Here is a 19,364-nt window from a genome sequence, read left to right as displayed (position 1 = left end):
TACCTCCTGCAAAAATGCCATCCTGTATTCCCAATTCCTCCAACTCTGCCATATCTGCTCCCAGGAGGAGCAGTTCCACCACAGAAGGCCTCCTCCTTTCGAGACTGCAATTTCCCTTCGCACATGGTTAAAGATGCCCTCCAACACATCTCACCCACGTCCCTCCAACGCATCTCCGCCCTCAGACCCCACCCATCCAACCGTAACAAGGACAGAATGCCCCTGGTGCTCACCCACCCCACCAACCTTCGCATAAACCAAATCATCTGCCAACATTTCCACCACCTCCAAACAGACCCCACCACTAGGGATATATTTCCCTCCCCACCCCTTTCCACCTTCCAAAAAGACTGTTCCCTCGGTGACTACCTGGTCAGGTCCACACCCCCCCCCCACAACCCACCCTCCCCTACCACCACAGGAATTGCGAATCCTGCGCCCACATCTCCTCCCTCACCTCCATCCAAGGCCCTAAAAGGAGCCTTCCACATCCAAAGTTTTACCTGCACATCCACCAATATAATTTATTGTATTCGTTGCTCCCAATGCGGTCTCCTCTATATTAGGGAGACTGGACACCTCCTAGCAGAGCGCTTTAGGGAACATCTCTGGGATACCCACATCAAATTAACCACACCGCCCTGTGGCCCAACATTTCAACTCCCCCTCCCACTCTGCCGAGAACATGGAGGTCCTGGGCCTCCTTCACCGCCGCTCCCTCACCACCAGACGCCTGGAAGAACACCTCATCTTCCGCCTTGGAACACTTCAACCCCAGGGCATCAATGTGGACTTCAACACTTTCCTCATTTCCCCTTCCCCCACCTCGCCCCAGTTCCAAACTTCCAGCTCAGCACTGTGACTTGTCCTACCGGCCTATCTTCTTTTCCACCGATCCACTCCACCCTCCTCTGACCTATCACCTTCATTCCACCCCCATCCACCCGTTGTACTCTATACTACTTTCTCTCCACCCCCACGCTCCTCATTTATCTCTCCACCCTTCTGGCACTTTGCCTGTATTCCTGATGAAGGACTTTTGCCTGAAATGTCGATTTTACTGTTCCTCGGATGCTGCCTGAACTGCTGTGCTTTTCCAGCACCACTAATCCAAAATCTAGTTCCCAGCATCTGTAGTCCTTGTTTTTACCTAGTCAACATAAACCAAGGCAAGTGTGAGGCTATGTTCTTTGGAAAGATGACCAACTGATCGGTTATCCCCTTCACTGTCAGGGCAGATTATCTGAAGGTGTTGGGAATAAACTTGGAGTGTCCAGAGTGTGCGCCAAAACATAGATGGAGTGCATCACCATGATGAGTCAGAAACTGGACAGATGGGAGCACTGAGCTTATGGGAAGGAAGTACCCAATGCTGCTTTCATCCTGATGGCCACTTTGTGTGCAGCTGCAGCAAGCCGAGTGCAGTCTCTTGGTAAGCAAACACCAAGTGTCACTATAAGAATCTATCTGTCCCCAGTGTTATGAAAGGATGGACCAGGCCTAGCTGCTGTGGAATACTGCAAGTTGTTAGACTGTTTCATACATGCAATCTGTCCCTTATGGAAAAATTTGCAAAGGAGAAACAAGTCCAGACAATGCTCATTGCGTAACATCCAAAACTCTGCAGAAAAAGGAAATGGTGGATCCTGTTGGAAGATTCCTGAGCAGACTGTCAATGCCTCATCATCAGAATTTTCCAACAAGCACCAAGCCATCACTTGGCCATGGTGAGAAGGGCATAGCCAGACATATCCTTCATACACATTTGGCTTCACTGCAGCACCACATGGTGCCCTTGAACCAGGTGCATTGGAAAAGAGACTTTCACACATCTTCTTCTGGAATGTGACTTTACAACGAGGTCTGAAGAGAGATACAGTTGTTTTGTGCCCAGGTTCCTCCTAAGGAACTCCGTGATGGAGCACTATCGTCTATGGTCCATTCCCCACAGCGCGCACTAAAGACAAACAAATAACCATCAACTGTACCTGGAGGACTATCAACTCTGTAAAAGACACTCATTGGAAGACACCATTTCAGACAGGCCAGAGTAAAGGGTTGACCTCAACCAAGTGCTGCAGACTTGGCACATTCCAAGCTGAGCAACAGAGAGACTGGGCAGCTGCTGTCAAGGTGTAGTGGTGGAGATCCCTGTTGAGTTCTTTCTGCCAAAGTTTAGCGAGGGTCCCTTTAGTTGTCAGACCCTCTTGCTGCTTCAAAAAAAAACATAAATAGTTTATTGCATAAGTCAGAAATGTTTTTTTTTTCTTCAGCAAACTCTAGAGAAGCTGAGAAATGTTAAAATTTCAATGTTTTTGTTTCTCTATACAACTACCAAGATGATTTAGAACTTATATACCTATGGATGACTTATAAATAAAGTATATTATATTTTGAAAAAAAAAGCAGCTGGTTGAGTTTACAGTCAGGTGAGATTTATACTCCTTTAGTTTGTAAGATCACCGAGAAGGGCTCTGGAGCAATTAACTGCCCCGAAACATCAGGAGCAATGCAAGGGTTTATTTAGAGGGGAAAGTCAAATACAGCTTATGCCAAGATGTGCTGCTCCTGCTCTACGAGAGACGGGTACAGTTGTAGTGTCCAGTACCAGATAAGTGCAGGAAGCATCTCCAGCAACAGCTCCTGAAAAGGGAGTTTTGGATCTGAAGTAGTGACAGAACATAGTAGCATCCACTAGGCTGAGGGGATTATAGCTACACAGATGGTGTTCATTCCACAGGCAAGGAGGGAATGGGTTTTCTTTAAAAAGGAAGAGGTCCCAGAAGTAGAAGGTGGGGACTTGGGAAGCAAGTTAAATGTAGGACCTTAAAAACAGTGATCTCAGAATTACTACAGTGACACATGCTAGTCAGAATAGAAATAGCAGGCAAAAGCACATGAGCAGGTGGCTGGAGATATGGCGCAAGAGGCAGGGTTTCAGATATTGGAGGTTTTGGGACCAGTTCCGAGGAAGTGAGGCAATACAAACCAGACCGGTTGCATCCAGGCAAGACTGAAATTGTCACCCTCGGGTTAGTATTTGCTAGTGTAATTGGGGAGAGTTTAATCTAAAGGGTCGGGGGTTGGGAACTACATCGAGGAGACAGAAGAGAGGGGTAACAAAGGCAAAAACAAAAAGACAGAAATATGAGAGAAAAAAAAACATGATAGATTCACTGCCCAAGGGCTTCAATTAAAACAAGTTAGTGTAAAGTAATGCCAATGTGTCTACAAAACGTGAAAAAGACTAAGGAAATGGATTAATTAGTCACAGATAGAAACCAGTATGATACGTTTGGGATAAATGAAGACTGACTGCAGGGTGACCAGAGATAGGGTCTGAACATCCAGGGAGTAAAAGAACAAAAAAGGTGGTGGGATAACATTGCTAGTTAAAAAGTCAAAATTAATGCAATATTAGCTCTAGTACAGAGGAACCTTCTGGAGTAGAGTTGAGAAACATGAAGCAGAAAACAATTTCAGTTCCCATTTCCTTTTAAGTAACTTAAAAAGGGAACTACAATGGTATGATTAATTATCATATTATGGCCATTCTCTTGGAATGATAATTGTCAATTATTTTATCTGCTTACACAATAGCTAGTTCAGGATGGCTTGTTGTCTAGTTGGTTCCTTAATGTATTGATCGAGAAAACATCTCGTACAAATTCCAGGAATTACTCCTCTGTGCTATTGTTAGCAATTTGCCCAATCCACACGTATATTAGAGTCACCCACAATCACAACTGAGCTTTTATTGCTTACATCTAAGTCAGGTTTAATGCCTTCCCCAACGATACCATTACAGTTTCTCAGCTCTACTCCAGTAGGTTCCTCTATATTGGAGCCAATATCCTTCCTCACTATTGCATTAATTTCCAAGAATATGCAAACATTTGGTCTTTTTGTGAAAATGTAAATAGTATTTTTGGAGATCCTGATGCTTAGCATCTTAGCAACACACTAATATCAAAGTCAATATCCAGCAGTACTCAATTTTCACAATGGACAGTTATTTAAAAATAGACTTGTTCAAAAAGGATGGGAAATATTGCATGGAAGAATAGATTTTAATCACGTGCATCGATATTTATGATATAAAAAGTGATTGCAGTTCAATGACATTATCAGAACAAGGAAATGAATGCTAGCTTATTGGGTAAAGGTAAGCAGTGTAGGAAGTATGTGTGTATAAATATACAGGCAAAGTCAGAACCACAACCTCCAATGCTAGTTCAACCGCTCAAGTGAGATCGGATTGGATTTAAAGTCTTCCCCCCCGCCACCTTCTATTGTACAAGTATGTTAATGTGGGACAAAACTAAATTTTTGGACAGGCACTTCTGACAAGTCATTAAGCAGTCTTTTGTCCTCCCTAAAAACTGCCAAATACTTTATTCAGAACTTAAAGCAACAGGAGACTTTAAAATTATTTAAATATTATTAAATTGCATTGACCTTGCTATTACAGCATTGCCAAGATTCTAGGAGTCAGGATCTCCAAAAAAATATACATTTTTGCATTTTCACAAAAAGACCAAATGTTTGTATATTCTTGATCCATACCGGTGAAGTGTTCTTTAAAAGTTTGAGACAAGGGTGAATATTTAACATTGATACATCCAAACGGTTGGGAAATATCCACCAAAGCCTTAACTGGCTATGATCAACAATGAAGGACAGGAGTTTGTAGCAGCAGTAAAAGATCTGCAAATAGAAGAGGGCATTCTGGAGGTTTCAGGGAGTAGCCAAGGGAGTGCGATTAGATTGGCAGCCCAGAAAGACCTGGTGCAGTATGTCTAACTGCAATGAAGAAGAAACTGGAGAGCAGATCTTGATTTTCAGACAAGGTGATAACCCAGTCTTCAGACCCAGGCAGAAAAATAACATGACTAATTAATTTAAATCTGAAAAACTGGTCTTAAATCAGTTGGGTTTATTAATTGAGGATATAAAGGGGTAGTATTGCCAAGGACACCAAAAACATGTAATACATCAACAGGACTGTAAGGATATATCATCATCTTTGTTCTCTCAGAACCCCACACAACCTGACAATTGTAAATCTAACACCAAATGGAATAGTTAGGGTAGGGGAGCTCAGGTTATTAGTATATGATTATTATTTACCATGATCACATTTGAAGTAACAGATGTTGTTTTGGGATTTAATACCAATTCTGCCCTAAAACTTTTAGAATGTTCTCTATTAATAACAGTGCTACCTGGGTGGATACATAAAATGGTTAGGGAAGTGCAACTGGGGGTTAAGAAATCAGAAATATGCCAGAGAATTTAAAAAAAAACAAGTCTTGAAACACTTCTGGTAATCTGGATGTGTGACTAATGTAGATTTCTGCATCCAGGTGGATCACTCCTTTACAATTGGAAACTTCCATCTACTTGGAAAGTCAGTAGGGTAATAAAGTTTTCCACAGACCACACTCTTAGCAAAATGGTTTAATTAGCCACATCAACAGCCACACATAGATCACCACAAAAAGATAGTGACCTGAAAAGAACTTGGGCTACAATGGGAAAGGTGAAACAGCAGCAAGAAATCACTGATGGCATTGGCTACTGGAGAATGAATAACTTGGCTAGGAATTATGAGCAGGGAACTACAACAGCTCCTGCAGTTATTCTGCTATTCATTTGTGTTGCTATCAGAGGATGATAGTTTAGAATTCCTCTCAATATCCAAAAGAAAGATCGGCCATCTGAAGCAACAGGAGCAGTTCTCAAATGTATTACAGCTTGACTGGGCTTTGCCAATGCCTACAGGGGGAACTGAAATGGGAAAATAAGCAAGGTTCGGAAACATTTCCGATACAAGCTAAAACCAGATCTGTTCTGAGGAAGGGTCACATGACCAGAAACATTAGCTGATTTCTCTCCACAGATGCTGCCAGACCTGCTGAGCTTTTCCAGCAATTTCTAATTTTGTTTAAGACCAGTATGTTATCACTATTTGAATGGCAAAAGAGAGGTTAAATGATTACATGAATGTAGCCAGAACCTTAAGTAGTGATATAAATGATTCAGGTCAAGTAAATTATGATTGGGTAGTATATTAGAGTAGTGTGAGTAGAACCATGTGATTAGTTAATGGTACCAACCCTGGAATGTTTGGAAATTATTTATACACAGCCCTCAGTGGGACAGTAGTGTTTTCCTGTACATGCTTGCACAAAGGAATTGCGTTTTGTTTAATTAGATTGTGGAAGAGAGACAGCAGTTTTATTGTTTCACTGTTGGAAAGAAAATCACTATACTTAACTAGTTAGTCCTTAAACCCCTTCAGACAGACAGACCAGACACTCGCCTCTTCTTCAAAAATCTAAACTCTTAAAATAAAGATGGAATATAAAACCTTATTTCCCTGAGAGGTGTTGCTGAACAAAGAGACTCAAGGATGCAAGTCCATAGCTCATTAAAAGTGGAGCTGCAGGTAGACAGGTGGCAAAAGTGTGGCATGCTTGTCGTTATTGGCCAATACATTGAGTATAGGAGTTGAGAGGTCATGTTGCAGCTGTACAGGAAGCTGGTGAAGCCACTTTTGGACTACTGCATTCAATTCTGGTCCCCCTATTATAGGGAAGATGTTGTTAAAATTGAAGAGAGTTCAGAAAAGATTTACAAGGGATGATGCCAGGATTGGAGGATTTGAGCTAATATGGAGGGGTTGAATTTGCTGGAGCCTTTTCCCCCCACTGGCTGAGGGGTGACCTTTGTTATGAAATCCAAAGCACGTACGGTCCCTTTAAGAGAGAGAGGGCATTTTTCCAACAGAGCAATTTCATGCAGTATGTGTGAGAGATTAGCTGACAGTCGGAGAAAATGAGGACTGCAGATGCTGGAGATTAGCGCGCGAGAGTGGGGCGCTGGAAAAGTGCAGCAGGTCAGACAGCATTCGAGGAGCAGAAGAGTTAATGTTTTGGGTGTAAGCCCTTCAGAGAATCACGTTATTCTGGATGAAGGACTTATGCCCATATCATCGAATCTCTTGCTCCTTGGATGCTGCTTGACCTGCTGTGCTTTTCCAGTGCCACATTCTCTAGTTGACCAGAGTACTAAGAATTGAAAAGTATGTAATAATTGGCAGTAGGTAAGAGTTGAATTTAACCAAATCAATGTAAAATATACCCAGGACACCCAAAAACCAACTGAATTTAAAATTTGATTGGTCCAAATGGTGCCAATTCAATGTGATGACAGGAATAATGGAATTTATAAAGAGGGACTTTTGAAAATTGCTCAGAGCTAACTGCCCATTTAACATCAAAAAGCTCTCAAAAAAGAAATCTAAGGCAGCACAATTTATTTAAAGAGGTACCAAGGCATCTGATAGCTAAAAATATTCACAGTAAAAATTACGATGACAGCAGATTCGGGGGGGGGGGGGGGGCGGGAAAGGAAGAAGGAGGAGAGAAGGACAAAAAAGGCTGAAGGAAGAGAAGGCCATCTGTGTGGACTTAAAGAAATTAAATGCTAATTTATCATTATTATGTGTGTTACTGAAATAGAATACTAATAGATCTGTGATCAGTTAGGGGAAAACTGTGTTTAGTTTATTAAGAATTTTGTTCATGCTCATGTTACATAAATGGAGATCAGTGCTGGAAATGCACAGCAGGTCAGGCAGCATCTAAGGAGCAGGAGAAAGGATGTCTTGGGCTTAAGCCTTCCATCAGGAATAATGTGATTTCCTGATGAAGGGCTTACGCCTGAAACATCGATTCGCCTGCTCCTCGGATGCTGCCTGACCTGCTGTGCTTTTCCAGTACCACACTGTCCACTTTGGTCTCCAGCGTGAGTGAGTGAGTGAGAGAGACACACACGTGACTTTGTGAGCTTTACAAAAAGGTAAAGCAAGGAAAAGCTGCTGGAATTGACAGACAAGCTGGGGTTGGGGTTGCTTGTGTCCATGAAGACATACATAGTAATTACAGAAATAGCTTGACATTTAAAACATGCTGGAAAATTCAGAATCTGAGGAAGTGAAAAGCTGGAGTTAGAGGCAAAAAGAAGGAAAAGGAAAAAAAAAGCAAAATGGTTTCAATTATATTTACAAGCTGAGGATATGGAAAGCAAGGGAAGATTCTTAGCTGAGCAAAAAGGCAAAAAACAAAGTTTGAACTTCAGAAGTTGTAAAGTAGTCAGGAAAGTCAATTTTAAAAAAAAAGGATGAGATGAAGAGAGAAGATGGGATATATGCAAATACATTAAAACACTACCACATTTCAATGAAAAAGGTAAAGACTTTATTTCATTTGAAAAATTGGCTTGGCAGATAGATTGGCCAGAGAACTTGTGGGTAATGTTAATTTAGACTAAGCTGGTAGGCAGGACTAGTGAGATGTTTGCAGCACTATTAAGTGAGGGGTCAAGAGATTATGCAGATGTAAAACAGGATATTTTGAGTGCATATGAATTGGTACCAGAAATGTATAGACAGCGATTCAGAAATAAAGAAGGAACCAGGTCAGACTTCTGTTGAATTTGAAAGAATTAACCAGTAATTTTGATAGATGGGTGTGGGCCTTAAAAATAGAGGGACTCAGATTATTCTGCTGGAGGAGTTTAAAGTCACTTCTAGAGATAAGAATTGTGGACAAACAGGAAGTCCAAGACATGAGAAGAGCAGCAAAGATGGCAGATGAACGTGCATTGGTGCACAAGTTGGAATTTAGCTTCTGACAAGAATTTCTTTCCAGGAGGGACAGAAGTTGGAAGAGGAGGAGATCCTTCACTACAAAACAAAAAAAAACTTAGATCACACTGGAAATAATTGGTAAGATTCTTGGTGTCCAGATGTATAGATCCTTGAAAGTTGCCACCCAGGTTGATAGGGGTGGCAAGGCATATAGTGTGTTAGCTTTTATTGGTAGAAGGATGGAGTTTCAGAACCATGAGATCATGCTACAGCTGTACAAAACTCTGGTGCGGCCACATTTGGAGTATTCCGTACAGTTCTGGTCACCGCATTATAGGCAGCTCACATCTTAAAGGCATTATCTGGGCCAACATGACACCAAGTGTTAAAATTCACTTGAGAATGCAATTTACATATGGAAGAACTGAAACCAACATGTTCATTCTAAATAATGAAAGACTTAAACAATCCAGGTCTTTTTCAATATATAATTTCAGTTACACTGCACTGTAAACTTTTGCTATAAATTGTGTCTTACAATCTTATACTCCACAACCACCTGAAGAAGGAGCAGTGCTCTGAAAAGGTGTGCTTCCAAATAAAGCTGTTGTGATTTTTAGCAATGTAGGAAAGATGTGGAAGCTTTGGAAAGGGTTCAGATGAGATTTACGAGGATGTTGCCTGGTATGGAGGCAAGGCTGAGGGATTTGACGCTGTTTGAGAGGTGACTTAATTGAGACATAAGATAATCAGAGGATTAGATAGGTTGGACAGTGACAGCCTTTTTCCTTGGATGATGATGGCTACCATGAGGGGACAGCTTTAAAATGGAGGTGTGATAGATATAGGACAGATGTCAGAGTTAGTTTCTTTACTCAGAGTAGTAGAGGCGTGGAACACACTGCCTGCAACAGTAGTAGAATCGCCAACTTTAAGGGCATTTAAATGGTCATTGAATAGGCACATGGACAAGAATGGAATAGTGTAGGTTAGATGGGCTTCAGATTGTTGCACTGACCTGTAGGACCATCGAGGGCTGAAGGGCCTGTACTGTAATATTCTACGTTCAATTGAATTTAAATTTCATCGTATTGACAACATTGGACCAATGAATGGCAGGAATAATGGCGTTCATAAAGAAAGGCATTTTAAAAATTGCTCAGAGCTAACTGCCCATTTAACATGAAAAGCTCTCTACTTAAAAAAGGTACCAAGGCATTTGATAGATAAAAATATTCACAGTAAAAATTAAGAGGATGATCCAGGAGAAGACAGCAGCTCCAGGTAAAATAAAAGGGGGATGCTGACTGAAGGAAGAGGAGAAGGCCATCTGTGTGGACTTTAAGCGATTAAGGGCTAATTTACCATGAATATTAGTTGTGTTACTGGAACAGAATAGTAATAGAATGGGGGTCAGCTAAGGGCTAGTGGTTAGTTCAGGGGAAGAGTGTTCGGTTTAGTGTTCACTGTTAAAGGTTAAATAAATTGTTACCTTTTATTTATACAGTAGACATCAGGGATCTTTTTTCTTTCACATTAACAGATTATGAGGGGAGATGATTTTCTCTGGGTGTTTTAGTTTAATTAGCAGAGGGGTTTGACATCTGCATTGTAACACCTTAATTAAAAAAAACTTATAAAAATCACAGGGGGCATGGATAGGGTGAATAGTGAAAGCCTCTCTCCCCAGGGTAGGAGACCCTTTGAGAGGTCTTTTGTAAGGTATTCAAGAAGAACCATGTCCACATCATCCACCTCTGAAATTTCTTGGCACCTAATCTTTCTTTGGTTATTCCCTCAATATTTACACAAAACTTTGTGTTATCTTTGCCCATGTTTTAATATCCTGTTTTTGCTTTCCTAATTTCATTTGATACTTTTAATGCTGTGCTTATTCTGCTCTCAGAACCAAGCTTTAAGTAGATAGATTTTTGGTCAACAGGGGAATAAGTGTTTATGCAGATGTGGGGCAGACAGGAAAAGTGAAATGAAGGCCACAAACAGACTAGGTGAGTTCTTATCGAAGGAGAGAAATCGTTCAAGATTAAACGATCTAGTTCTGATCCACTTTCATACAACTATGATTTAGAAATGCACTTCCAGAGTATGGTGGACACAGATCAAGGCAAGACTGAGGAACACTAATTACCAAACGAGAAACGATTTTCAGGGCTGTGATGGAAGGGCATGGAAGTGGGATTAGCTATGATCAGCATAGACACAATAAGCTGGAAGGCCTGCTTTGTGCTGTAACCATTCCATGATTCCATATGTGTTACTCCCAAACACCAAGGAGATCAATATAATCCATCAAGGTAAATTGCCTCCTTGAATTCTGTAAGTGTTTATGGTTCCGATAGTCTGCCCATTTCAGTTTGAAGCAGAATGAAAAATGTTTAGAAAATCTATGCAAGAGAAATAGGAAAGGAGCCCAACATGAATGGCAGTAATTATAATAATCTAGTGCATGTTTTAATTATTACCCCATACTCTTGTTTGAACCAGAGTTAATCGCCTGTAATGGTAGATTGGGGTTTATGCTGGGCCATACAGGAAGGTGTTGAAAACAAGTCAGCTCCCGATAGCCCACGATGCCTCATGGATGCCCAGTTTTGAGTTGCCAGATTTGTTCAAAAAAAGTTTCATTTAGCACAGTAGTAGTGCCACACGACACAGTAGAGGGCTTCTCAATGGGAAGAGGGATTTTCATCTCCACAATGACTAGCGGTAGTCACTCCTACTGAAAGTGTGGGGAGGTAAAACATGGTTAAATCAGAGAAGACTGCTTTGCTCGTTTTTGACCAGATATCATGAGACTTCATGGAATCTGAAGCCAATGCTGAGGACTCTACGAGCAACATTCTGCCAACTATACATCACTGCGTCACCACCTTTGGTGCTGGCATCAGATGTGTGGTTTGCAAAGGTGTAATTTTGTGCAAACAACAATATCAGGCTTTGTGCGACAGCCCTTCCAGTTTTGGTACAAGCTGTCAAGTGTTTGAAAAGATGTTATTGGGTTAACAGGACTAGGCTTGCTGTTATTATTTCAGGCACCTTGGTGGATGCCAGTGGTCCATCCAGTTTCATTCCTTTCTTTAGGATTTCTGAAGATTTGATACAACCGAGAGACTTGCAAGACTATTTCAGAGGGCAGTTAAATAGCCACATTACTATGGGTGTGGAATTGCATTTAGGACAGATCAGAAAAAAGGATATTAAAGCAGATAGGCTTTTACAGCAACAAAAAAATTGTTAATCCATTTTTCAGTTTCAGATTTCTTCTGGAGTCCACTGAACCGTGTCCCAAAATATTAACTTGGGTTCCAGATTACTATCTAGTAAAATTATTACTATACTATTATGCCTTTTCATTGTTCACCTTGGAATCATGACTCTGGAATTAGAGGGCTTTTTAAAACTCTTCCAGAATATATCTAATAGCTGGCAAGTAAATCCAATTACTAACTTGAAAATGTAACCTTACAAAGAGGGTCTTGTGTGAAAGCACCCACTGCGCTTGACTTTTGAGTTAAGAAAACAAATGAGCTCATTGCCAAAGTTCTTGTTCCACCCACTCACTTTTTAAAATATTGTGAACTTAAAATGTTAGTGCTTAGAATAGAATTTTTATTCCTAAATGTTGGCTTCAGTATCAAGCAATATCAGAAACAGAGCAAAATTATTATTTAAGTTGTCAAACATGCATGATGCCCAACCTTACTCTGCCAGTGTGACCTTTCTCCTCTTTCCACTCCACCCCATCCTAGGGTCTTTTGGGAAGAATAAGAGTAGAGTTTTATAGACTAGGTCCACACACACAAAATCAAACCCAAAATGAAATTGCATGGTCCCATTTTGCACTGCACCCCTAAGCATGCAACAGATGGAGCAAAATAAAAATGAATTCCATGCGTTTATAAAAGGAACTTAAGAAAAATGTGCTTTTCAGTCTTTGAAATACATTTTGAAGAATATGTTATAATACAGGAAACATGGCAGTCAACATGTATACTTCCACAATCAAATAATAGTTATGATAATAATCTAGACGTTAAAATTGATGGGAGTGAAAAACTCCCAGGGACACCAGGAAGAACTGTTCTTCTTTGGAAGTGTCCTGGCATCTTATGCCCACCTAAGTGTGGATCAGATCTCAGTATTACATCTCACCTCCCACCCAGATATCAAAAGGAAGAGTCAGGACATCACATCCCCCTCTTAATAGGGCAATGAAGTCAAGACTATATGCTTAAATCTTTGGACTGGAACTTAAATCCACAATCTTCTGAGTGAGGGGCCACAGGTGAGCTATGGCTTGTGAGAAACAAAGCTCACCGCCAAATAATTTTAATCAAATTCCAAAAGCAGCTTTTATTCATACGTTCTTGCAAGAGTGGGGAACCCAAAGTAGGCACACCAGTCTGTATGTTACATTGCAACTTATACAGTTAAGTGGAGTCTCTCAGTACTCCCCTTTTACTTCATTGGCATAGCACGTAAAGCATCAAACCTATCACAAGTCCTAGCTTCACTCCACCTGTTTACTTCTCCCATTCCTCTAATTCTATTGCCCGTCTACTCATGTTTATTTTATGTCTTATTTGGTTATCGGTGTCCATGCAAGCTCCTTGTGTATGTGCTAATTGCCACCGTCATGCAGATACTTTAGATTAGATTACTTAGTGTGGAAACAGGCCCTTCGGCCCAACAAGTCCACACCGACCCGCCAAAGCGTGACCCATTCCCCAACACTTACCCCTTCACCTAACACTATGGGCAATTTAGTATGGCCAAATTCACTTAACCTGCACATTTTTGGACTGTGGGAGGAAACTGGAGCACCCAGAGGAAACCCACGCAGACACCGGGAGAATGTACAGATGTACAGACGTACAGACACCTAAGGCAAGAATTGAACCAAGGTCTCTGGTGCTTTGAGGCAGCAGTGCTAACCACTGTGCCGCCCATTAACTTCTGGTTCTAACAGTCAACCACTTTCCTTTTCTGTTAGTTCTTGGCGATTTCTGCAAGAGCAAGATGCAATGTGCAAGCATTTATAGTTTTATCAGTTCACCACATTACTTTGCAGTCAATCCTTAGTATGTACATACCTTCATGATTCAGCCTTGTGCTTTCTGCAGAAGTAACATCGCTATGCACTTTCCACAGGCTGACATTCAGTAAGACTCCATTTTATCAGTTTGGCCTAAAATGGGAGATCCCTGCTTTAACAAGCTTTGAAAGCATAATCTAAGGTACAGTCCCGTTACCACACAGTGGGTATGGAAAGTGAAGATGTTGTACATACCTGGTATTCTGTTTAGTGTTACCCAGTAGTGTTCATCAGGACTGTAAGTATCTTTAGACCACTGTAACAAATCCAAAGCTCGCTGGTCCTTAAAAATAAATTTGACGAATTCGATTGTCAAAGCATAGTAGGCAGACCCAAAGTAAATAGTTATGTTGTGTGGAGGTGGGGATTTTTCCTTTTTGGTTTTGGCTACATAGGATCGATTTGGTAACAGCACCTGCCTGAATACAAATTTGGTGCGGACTTTGGCGTGGTTTGGAGGCAGAACGCCAGGGGTAATGTTTTTGCCTTTAAACGTTTTGAGGTGTCGAATGATCTCCAGGTTGGTTTTGAGAGGATAGTCCTGACCGCACAGGTTGAGGACGTACTTCCAGTTAGTCCGGAGATGTAGGAGATCCGTCAGGCACCTGATGTCCGCTTCCAACCGGGACATCCCACCGTAGATAATGGGCTCCATCCTGGTAGCGAGGAAAACATTACCGAAACAGCCCTGCAGGCGTTGTACATCCGAGTGGAACTGTGCAGGAGACTTCTCATCCACGTGGATACAGTAGAGGTTGTGAGGTCGGTAAATCGCCTTGAAGAGGCTCTCAAAGGTCTCGAACTCTTTATGCACAGTCATGATAAAGGCCAGGGGAAAGCTGATCTCCTCGGCAGTCAGCGGGCTCTGGGAGTAGTGAAGCTGTGCTTCCAGGTTACTACAGTAATCCTCGGGCTCTGCAGCGTCCGAGGGCCGGAGGACCGCCGAGGGTCGTTCCTTCCAAAGGAAGAGTTTCTCCCCCCTGAAGAGAGTCTCGCAGACTGACTCCCAATTGGAAAGCTCTCGCTGTGCAAGTCCACCGCGCTTCTTCGATTTGTGCGATTTCCTATCGGACTGAATCCGATTAAACCAGTAGGAACTCAAGACCATGAACAGCACCATCGCCAAGAAACCGATCTGGATCCTCCGCATCACTTGCATTCCTCAGAGTCCCTCTCTTTCGGCTAGTACCTAATTATCCCGAGGGGGCAACGTCTGACGAAGGAAGCCCCTTCGTACATCTGCCCTTTCTGCATTTGGACCGACCCAGGTCTGGAAGATAAGCCACACTGGTCCCTCCCAATGAGCCAGCACTAACGCTTACTGCTTGTCAATGCTAACAGTTTAACACTTTCCGCTCAGGAACAATTCGCTGGAGTTATTCTTAAACCCGCTGGAACTAATCAATGTAGCTGAACAAATTTTTAACATCAGACACCGAGGGGCTGGAAGAAATATAACCTTGACCATATTTGTTTAGTGACGGTTTAATCCATTCAGGCTCAGAAATGAACCACTGACTTTTAATATAAACACCATCCGTGAAATGGTTAATTTGTATTTCACACATTCCAGGCAAAACATCAGCTCGGTTCCTGAACAGGTGCTTTATCTTCTGAGGGACAATGGGTAATAGGAAAACATTGCTGGCGACGGACGAAAAATTATTATTGTTGATGTCATTTAGGAATAAGGAGGAGTAACAGTTGTTTGAGAGACTCATAAACGGGAATTTCGATTTAGAAACATTAGTAATCACAGGACAGAACAAATGCCCAAATTGAGAATCAGGAAACGCTCTTGGAGAAAAAAATCTCCAGTTTTCCATTTCCTGTTAGTCACACGATTTAATGAAATTGATAATTAATCAATCACAAAGCAGGCGGTATAAGAACAGTTCATCCGGCTCCCTAAAGAAGGGCTTATACCTGAAACGTCGATTTTCCTGCTCCTTGGATGCTGTCTGACCGGCTGTGTTTTTCCAGCCGGTTATCGTGTCCTACTATCCGAGTTGGGTGACCGAGTTCATGTCCCACCTACTTTATTGTCGAATAACAGTCTGAACAGGTCGGTTGGGGAAAACATAAATACCATATGAGGAAACTCCTCGTGTGGAAAGACAGGGCGCAGTTTTCCTCCGAAGAGCAAGGCGTTTATCGCAATCTACTCACGAAATGTTGAATTTATTTTCAATCTATCTCGTTTGCATTGGAATACATCCAATATTGTCAAGTTCCACCATCTCTTCAACACCACCCCCACTCCCAGCCCCCCCCCCCCCCCAACAGAAACTGCTCACTAAATCACTGAAATATTGTTTTTGAATTTTCACTTTCTATTCTGGTTCAGCTGTTCTGGGCAAAGTAAAATAGTCTAGGAAGATAAGAATTTGAAGCAGGATGAGGCTGTTCGGCCCATTGTGCCTGAACTTCTGCCCATTTTGATCATGCATTGGAGCTTGCACCTGGAAGCCATTTTCTCCATGTTTGCGCTGGAGGTGGGTTTGAACCCAAGAGGCAGCTCTGCTTCAAAGGAAGCATAATTGGTAAACAAAAGCAGAAGTGCAGCAAGCAAAAATAAAGATGTAATTACAAGCAAAAAAACAAGATAAAATGGAAAATGATGGCAAAAGATTGAATTAGTTACTTTATTTGAATACATTCACAAAAAAGTGGACGATTTAGAGTCATTGAGACTTACAGCCTGGAAACACATCCTTCAGTCCATGCTGACCAGATATCCCAACCCAATCTAGTCCCACCTGCCAGCACCCGGCCCATATCCCTCCAAACGTTTCCTATTCATACACCCATCCAGATGCCTTTTAAATGTTGCAATTGTACCAGTCTCCACCACTTCCTCTGGCAGTTCATTCCACCCCCTGCGTGAAAAACTTGTCCCTTAGGTCTCTTTTATATCTTTCCCCTCTCACCCTAAATCTCTGCCCTCTAGTTCTGGACCCCCCCACCCCAGGGAAGAGACTTCATCTATTTATCTTATCCATGCCCCTCATGATTTTGTATTTCTAATACAGGACGACATCGTTACATTAGAAAGAGAGGAACTTTAAAGGATTAAGATGTAGAAGCAGTTTGAATGGAGTTATGAAACAGCAAGGAGAAGCAAGTATTATTGGGAATTGGTGAAAATAGCTTATAAAATATTAAATAGTGTTAAGCCTGAAGGTTCAGAGCAAAGTTTGGGAGAAGATTTGTAGCTCGGGTGCTCGTTGTTGTGGTTCTGTTCGCCGAGCTGGGAATTTGTGTTGCAGACGTTTCGTCCCCTGTCTCGGTGACATCCTCAGTGATTGGGAGCCTCCTGTGAAGTGCTTCTGTGATGTTTCCTCCGGCATTTATAGTGGTTTGAATCTGCCGCTTCCGGTTGTCAGTTCCAGCTGTCCGCTGCAGTGGCCGGTATATTGGGTCCAGGTCGATGTGCTCATCTGTGGATGAGTGCCATGCCTTTAGGAATTCCCTGGCTGTTCTCAGTTTGGCTTGTCCTATAATAGTAGTGTTGTCCCAGTTGAACTTATGTTGCTTGCCATCTGAGTGTGTGGCTACTAAGGATAGCTGGTCGTGTCGTTTCGTGGCTAGTTGGTGTTCATGGATGTGGATCGTTAGCTGTTTTCCTGTTTGTCCTATGTAGTGTTTTGTGCAGTCCTTGCATGGAATTTTGTACACTACATTGGTTTTGCTCATGCTGGGTATCGGGTCCTTCATTCTGGTGAGTTGTTGTCCGAGAGTGGCTGTTGGTTTGTGTGCTGTTATGAGTCCTAGTGGTCGCAGTAGTCTGGCTGTCAGTTCAGAAATATTTTTGATGTATGGTAGTGTGGTAGTCCTTTGGGTTGCAGCATGTCCTCATTCCGTTGTCTTTCCCTTAGGCATCTGTTGATGAAATTGCGGGGGTATCTGTTTTTGGCAAATACATTGTATAGGTCTTCTTCTTCCTCTTTTTGCAGTTCTGGTGTACTGCAGTGTGTTGTGGCCCTTTGAACAGTGTCTTGATGCAACTTCTTTTGTGTGTGTTGGGGTGGTTGCTTTTGGAGTTTAGGACTTGGTCTGTGTGTGTGGCTTTCCTGTATACCTTTGTGGTGAATTCTCCGTTAGGTGTTCTCTGTACCATCACGTCCAGGAATGGGAGTTGGTTGTCCTTTTATTCCTCTCTTGTGAATCAGATTCCTGTGAGTGTGGCATTGATGATCCGGTGTGTTCTCTATTTCTGTGTTTTTAATGATTACAAAGGTATCATCTACATATTTGACCCAGAGTTTGGATTGAATTTGCGGTAAGACTGTTTGTTGTAACCTTTGCATTACCACTTCACTCATCCACAGATTCAATCAATAAGCACATCGACCCAGCCACTGCAGCGGACAGCTGGAACTGACAACTGGAAGCGGCAGATACAAATCACTATAAATGCCGGAGGAAACATCACAGAAGCGCTTCACAGGAGGCTCCCAAGCACTGAGGATGTCACCTAGACAGGGGACGAAATGTCTGCAACACAAATTCCCAGCTCAACGAACAGAACCACAACGATTCGGAGCAATTTAGGACCCAGCAAAGGAAAGTCAAGAAATTGATAAGTGAAGGGAATTAATGTTAGCAAGGAACATAAAGGTGTACTGTAAGAGCAAGTATTATATGTGAAAGGGAAAACAATTAGCAAGTATATGTTTGGTCTGTTACAGGTGGAAAACAAGAAAATTTACAGTGAGCAGGGAAATCACAGAACAAGGGACAGAAAATCTGCCATAAATACTAGGTGACCAAGAGACCTGTGTAACTGAAGAATGAAAAGAAAATAATATTGTTAAAGAGGTGATAATTGCAAAATTAACTGGATTAAGAATTGATAAATCTTCTGCACCAAATGAGTTTTATCTTGAAGTATTAAAAGAAGTAGCAATAGAGATAATGAATGCTTGGTGATTATCTTTTGCAATTCTGTGGCTTTTCGCAAGGTCCTTCTGACCAGAAGATAGCAAATGTAGCCACAATACTCAAGAAAGGAGGGAACTTGTAATACGACAGACCTTTTAACTTGATGTCCTAGAAGGAAAATGTAAGAGTGTGTGTATATAAAGAAGGTGGGGTGGGGTTGAATGGTGTGGGGGCTTGGGATATATTTGTATGGATAGCTTTTTTCTAATGAGGTATTGCAAGGATCAGTCCTAGATTTACAACTATTATAATCAATGTCAATGATTTGTGTGTGGGAACCAATTTAATATTTCCAAATTTGCTAATGTCACCAAACTAGGTAGGAATGTGACAGGGTGCACGGAGGCTTCAATAAGATTTAGACAAGTTAATGAATGGGCTGGAATATGGCAGATGGAATATAATAGGAGAAAGTGAGGACTGCAGATGCTGGAGATCAGAGCCTTCCTGATGAAGGGCTTATGCCCAAAACGTCGATTCTCCTGCACTTCAGATGCTGCCTTACCTGCTGTGCTTTTCCAGCACCACATTCTCGTGATGGAATATAATGTAAATAAACATAAAGTTATTTATTTAGTAAGAATAGAGAATCAGAATAAAACTGCTTAAATGATGAGGGATTAGGAAATATGGGTATCCAAAGTGGTC

The 19,364-nt window shown here is 41.8% G+C and overlaps 1 protein-coding gene across 2 annotated transcripts in view; it reads right to left on the bottom strand.

Annotated features, from left to right (window-relative positions):
* Positions 1 to 15,142, bottom strand: part of LOC132832268 (N-acetyllactosaminide beta-1,6-N-acetylglucosaminyl-transferase-like) — a 46,777-nt gene extending 31,635 nt beyond the window's left edge. For both annotated transcript variants that reach the window (XM_060850116.1, XM_060850117.1), the window contains exon 1: positions 13,968 to 15,142. In XM_060850116.1, the coding sequence (XP_060706099.1) occupies positions 13,968 to 14,931 (964 nt within the window). In that variant the 5' untranslated portion in view covers positions 14,932 to 15,142. The remainder of the gene's footprint in view (positions 1 to 13,967) is intronic.
* Positions 15,143 to 19,364: the final 4,222 nt, after the last annotated feature.

The sequence above is a fragment of the Hemiscyllium ocellatum genome, chromosome 34, assembly GCF_020745735.1.
Source record: "Hemiscyllium ocellatum isolate sHemOce1 chromosome 34, sHemOce1.pat.X.cur, whole genome shotgun sequence".
NCBI lineage: Eukaryota > Metazoa > Chordata > Chondrichthyes > Orectolobiformes > Hemiscylliidae > Hemiscyllium > Hemiscyllium ocellatum.
The sequence above is the reverse complement of the archived record's forward strand: the minus strand, read 5'-3'. Positions and strand labels throughout refer to the sequence as shown.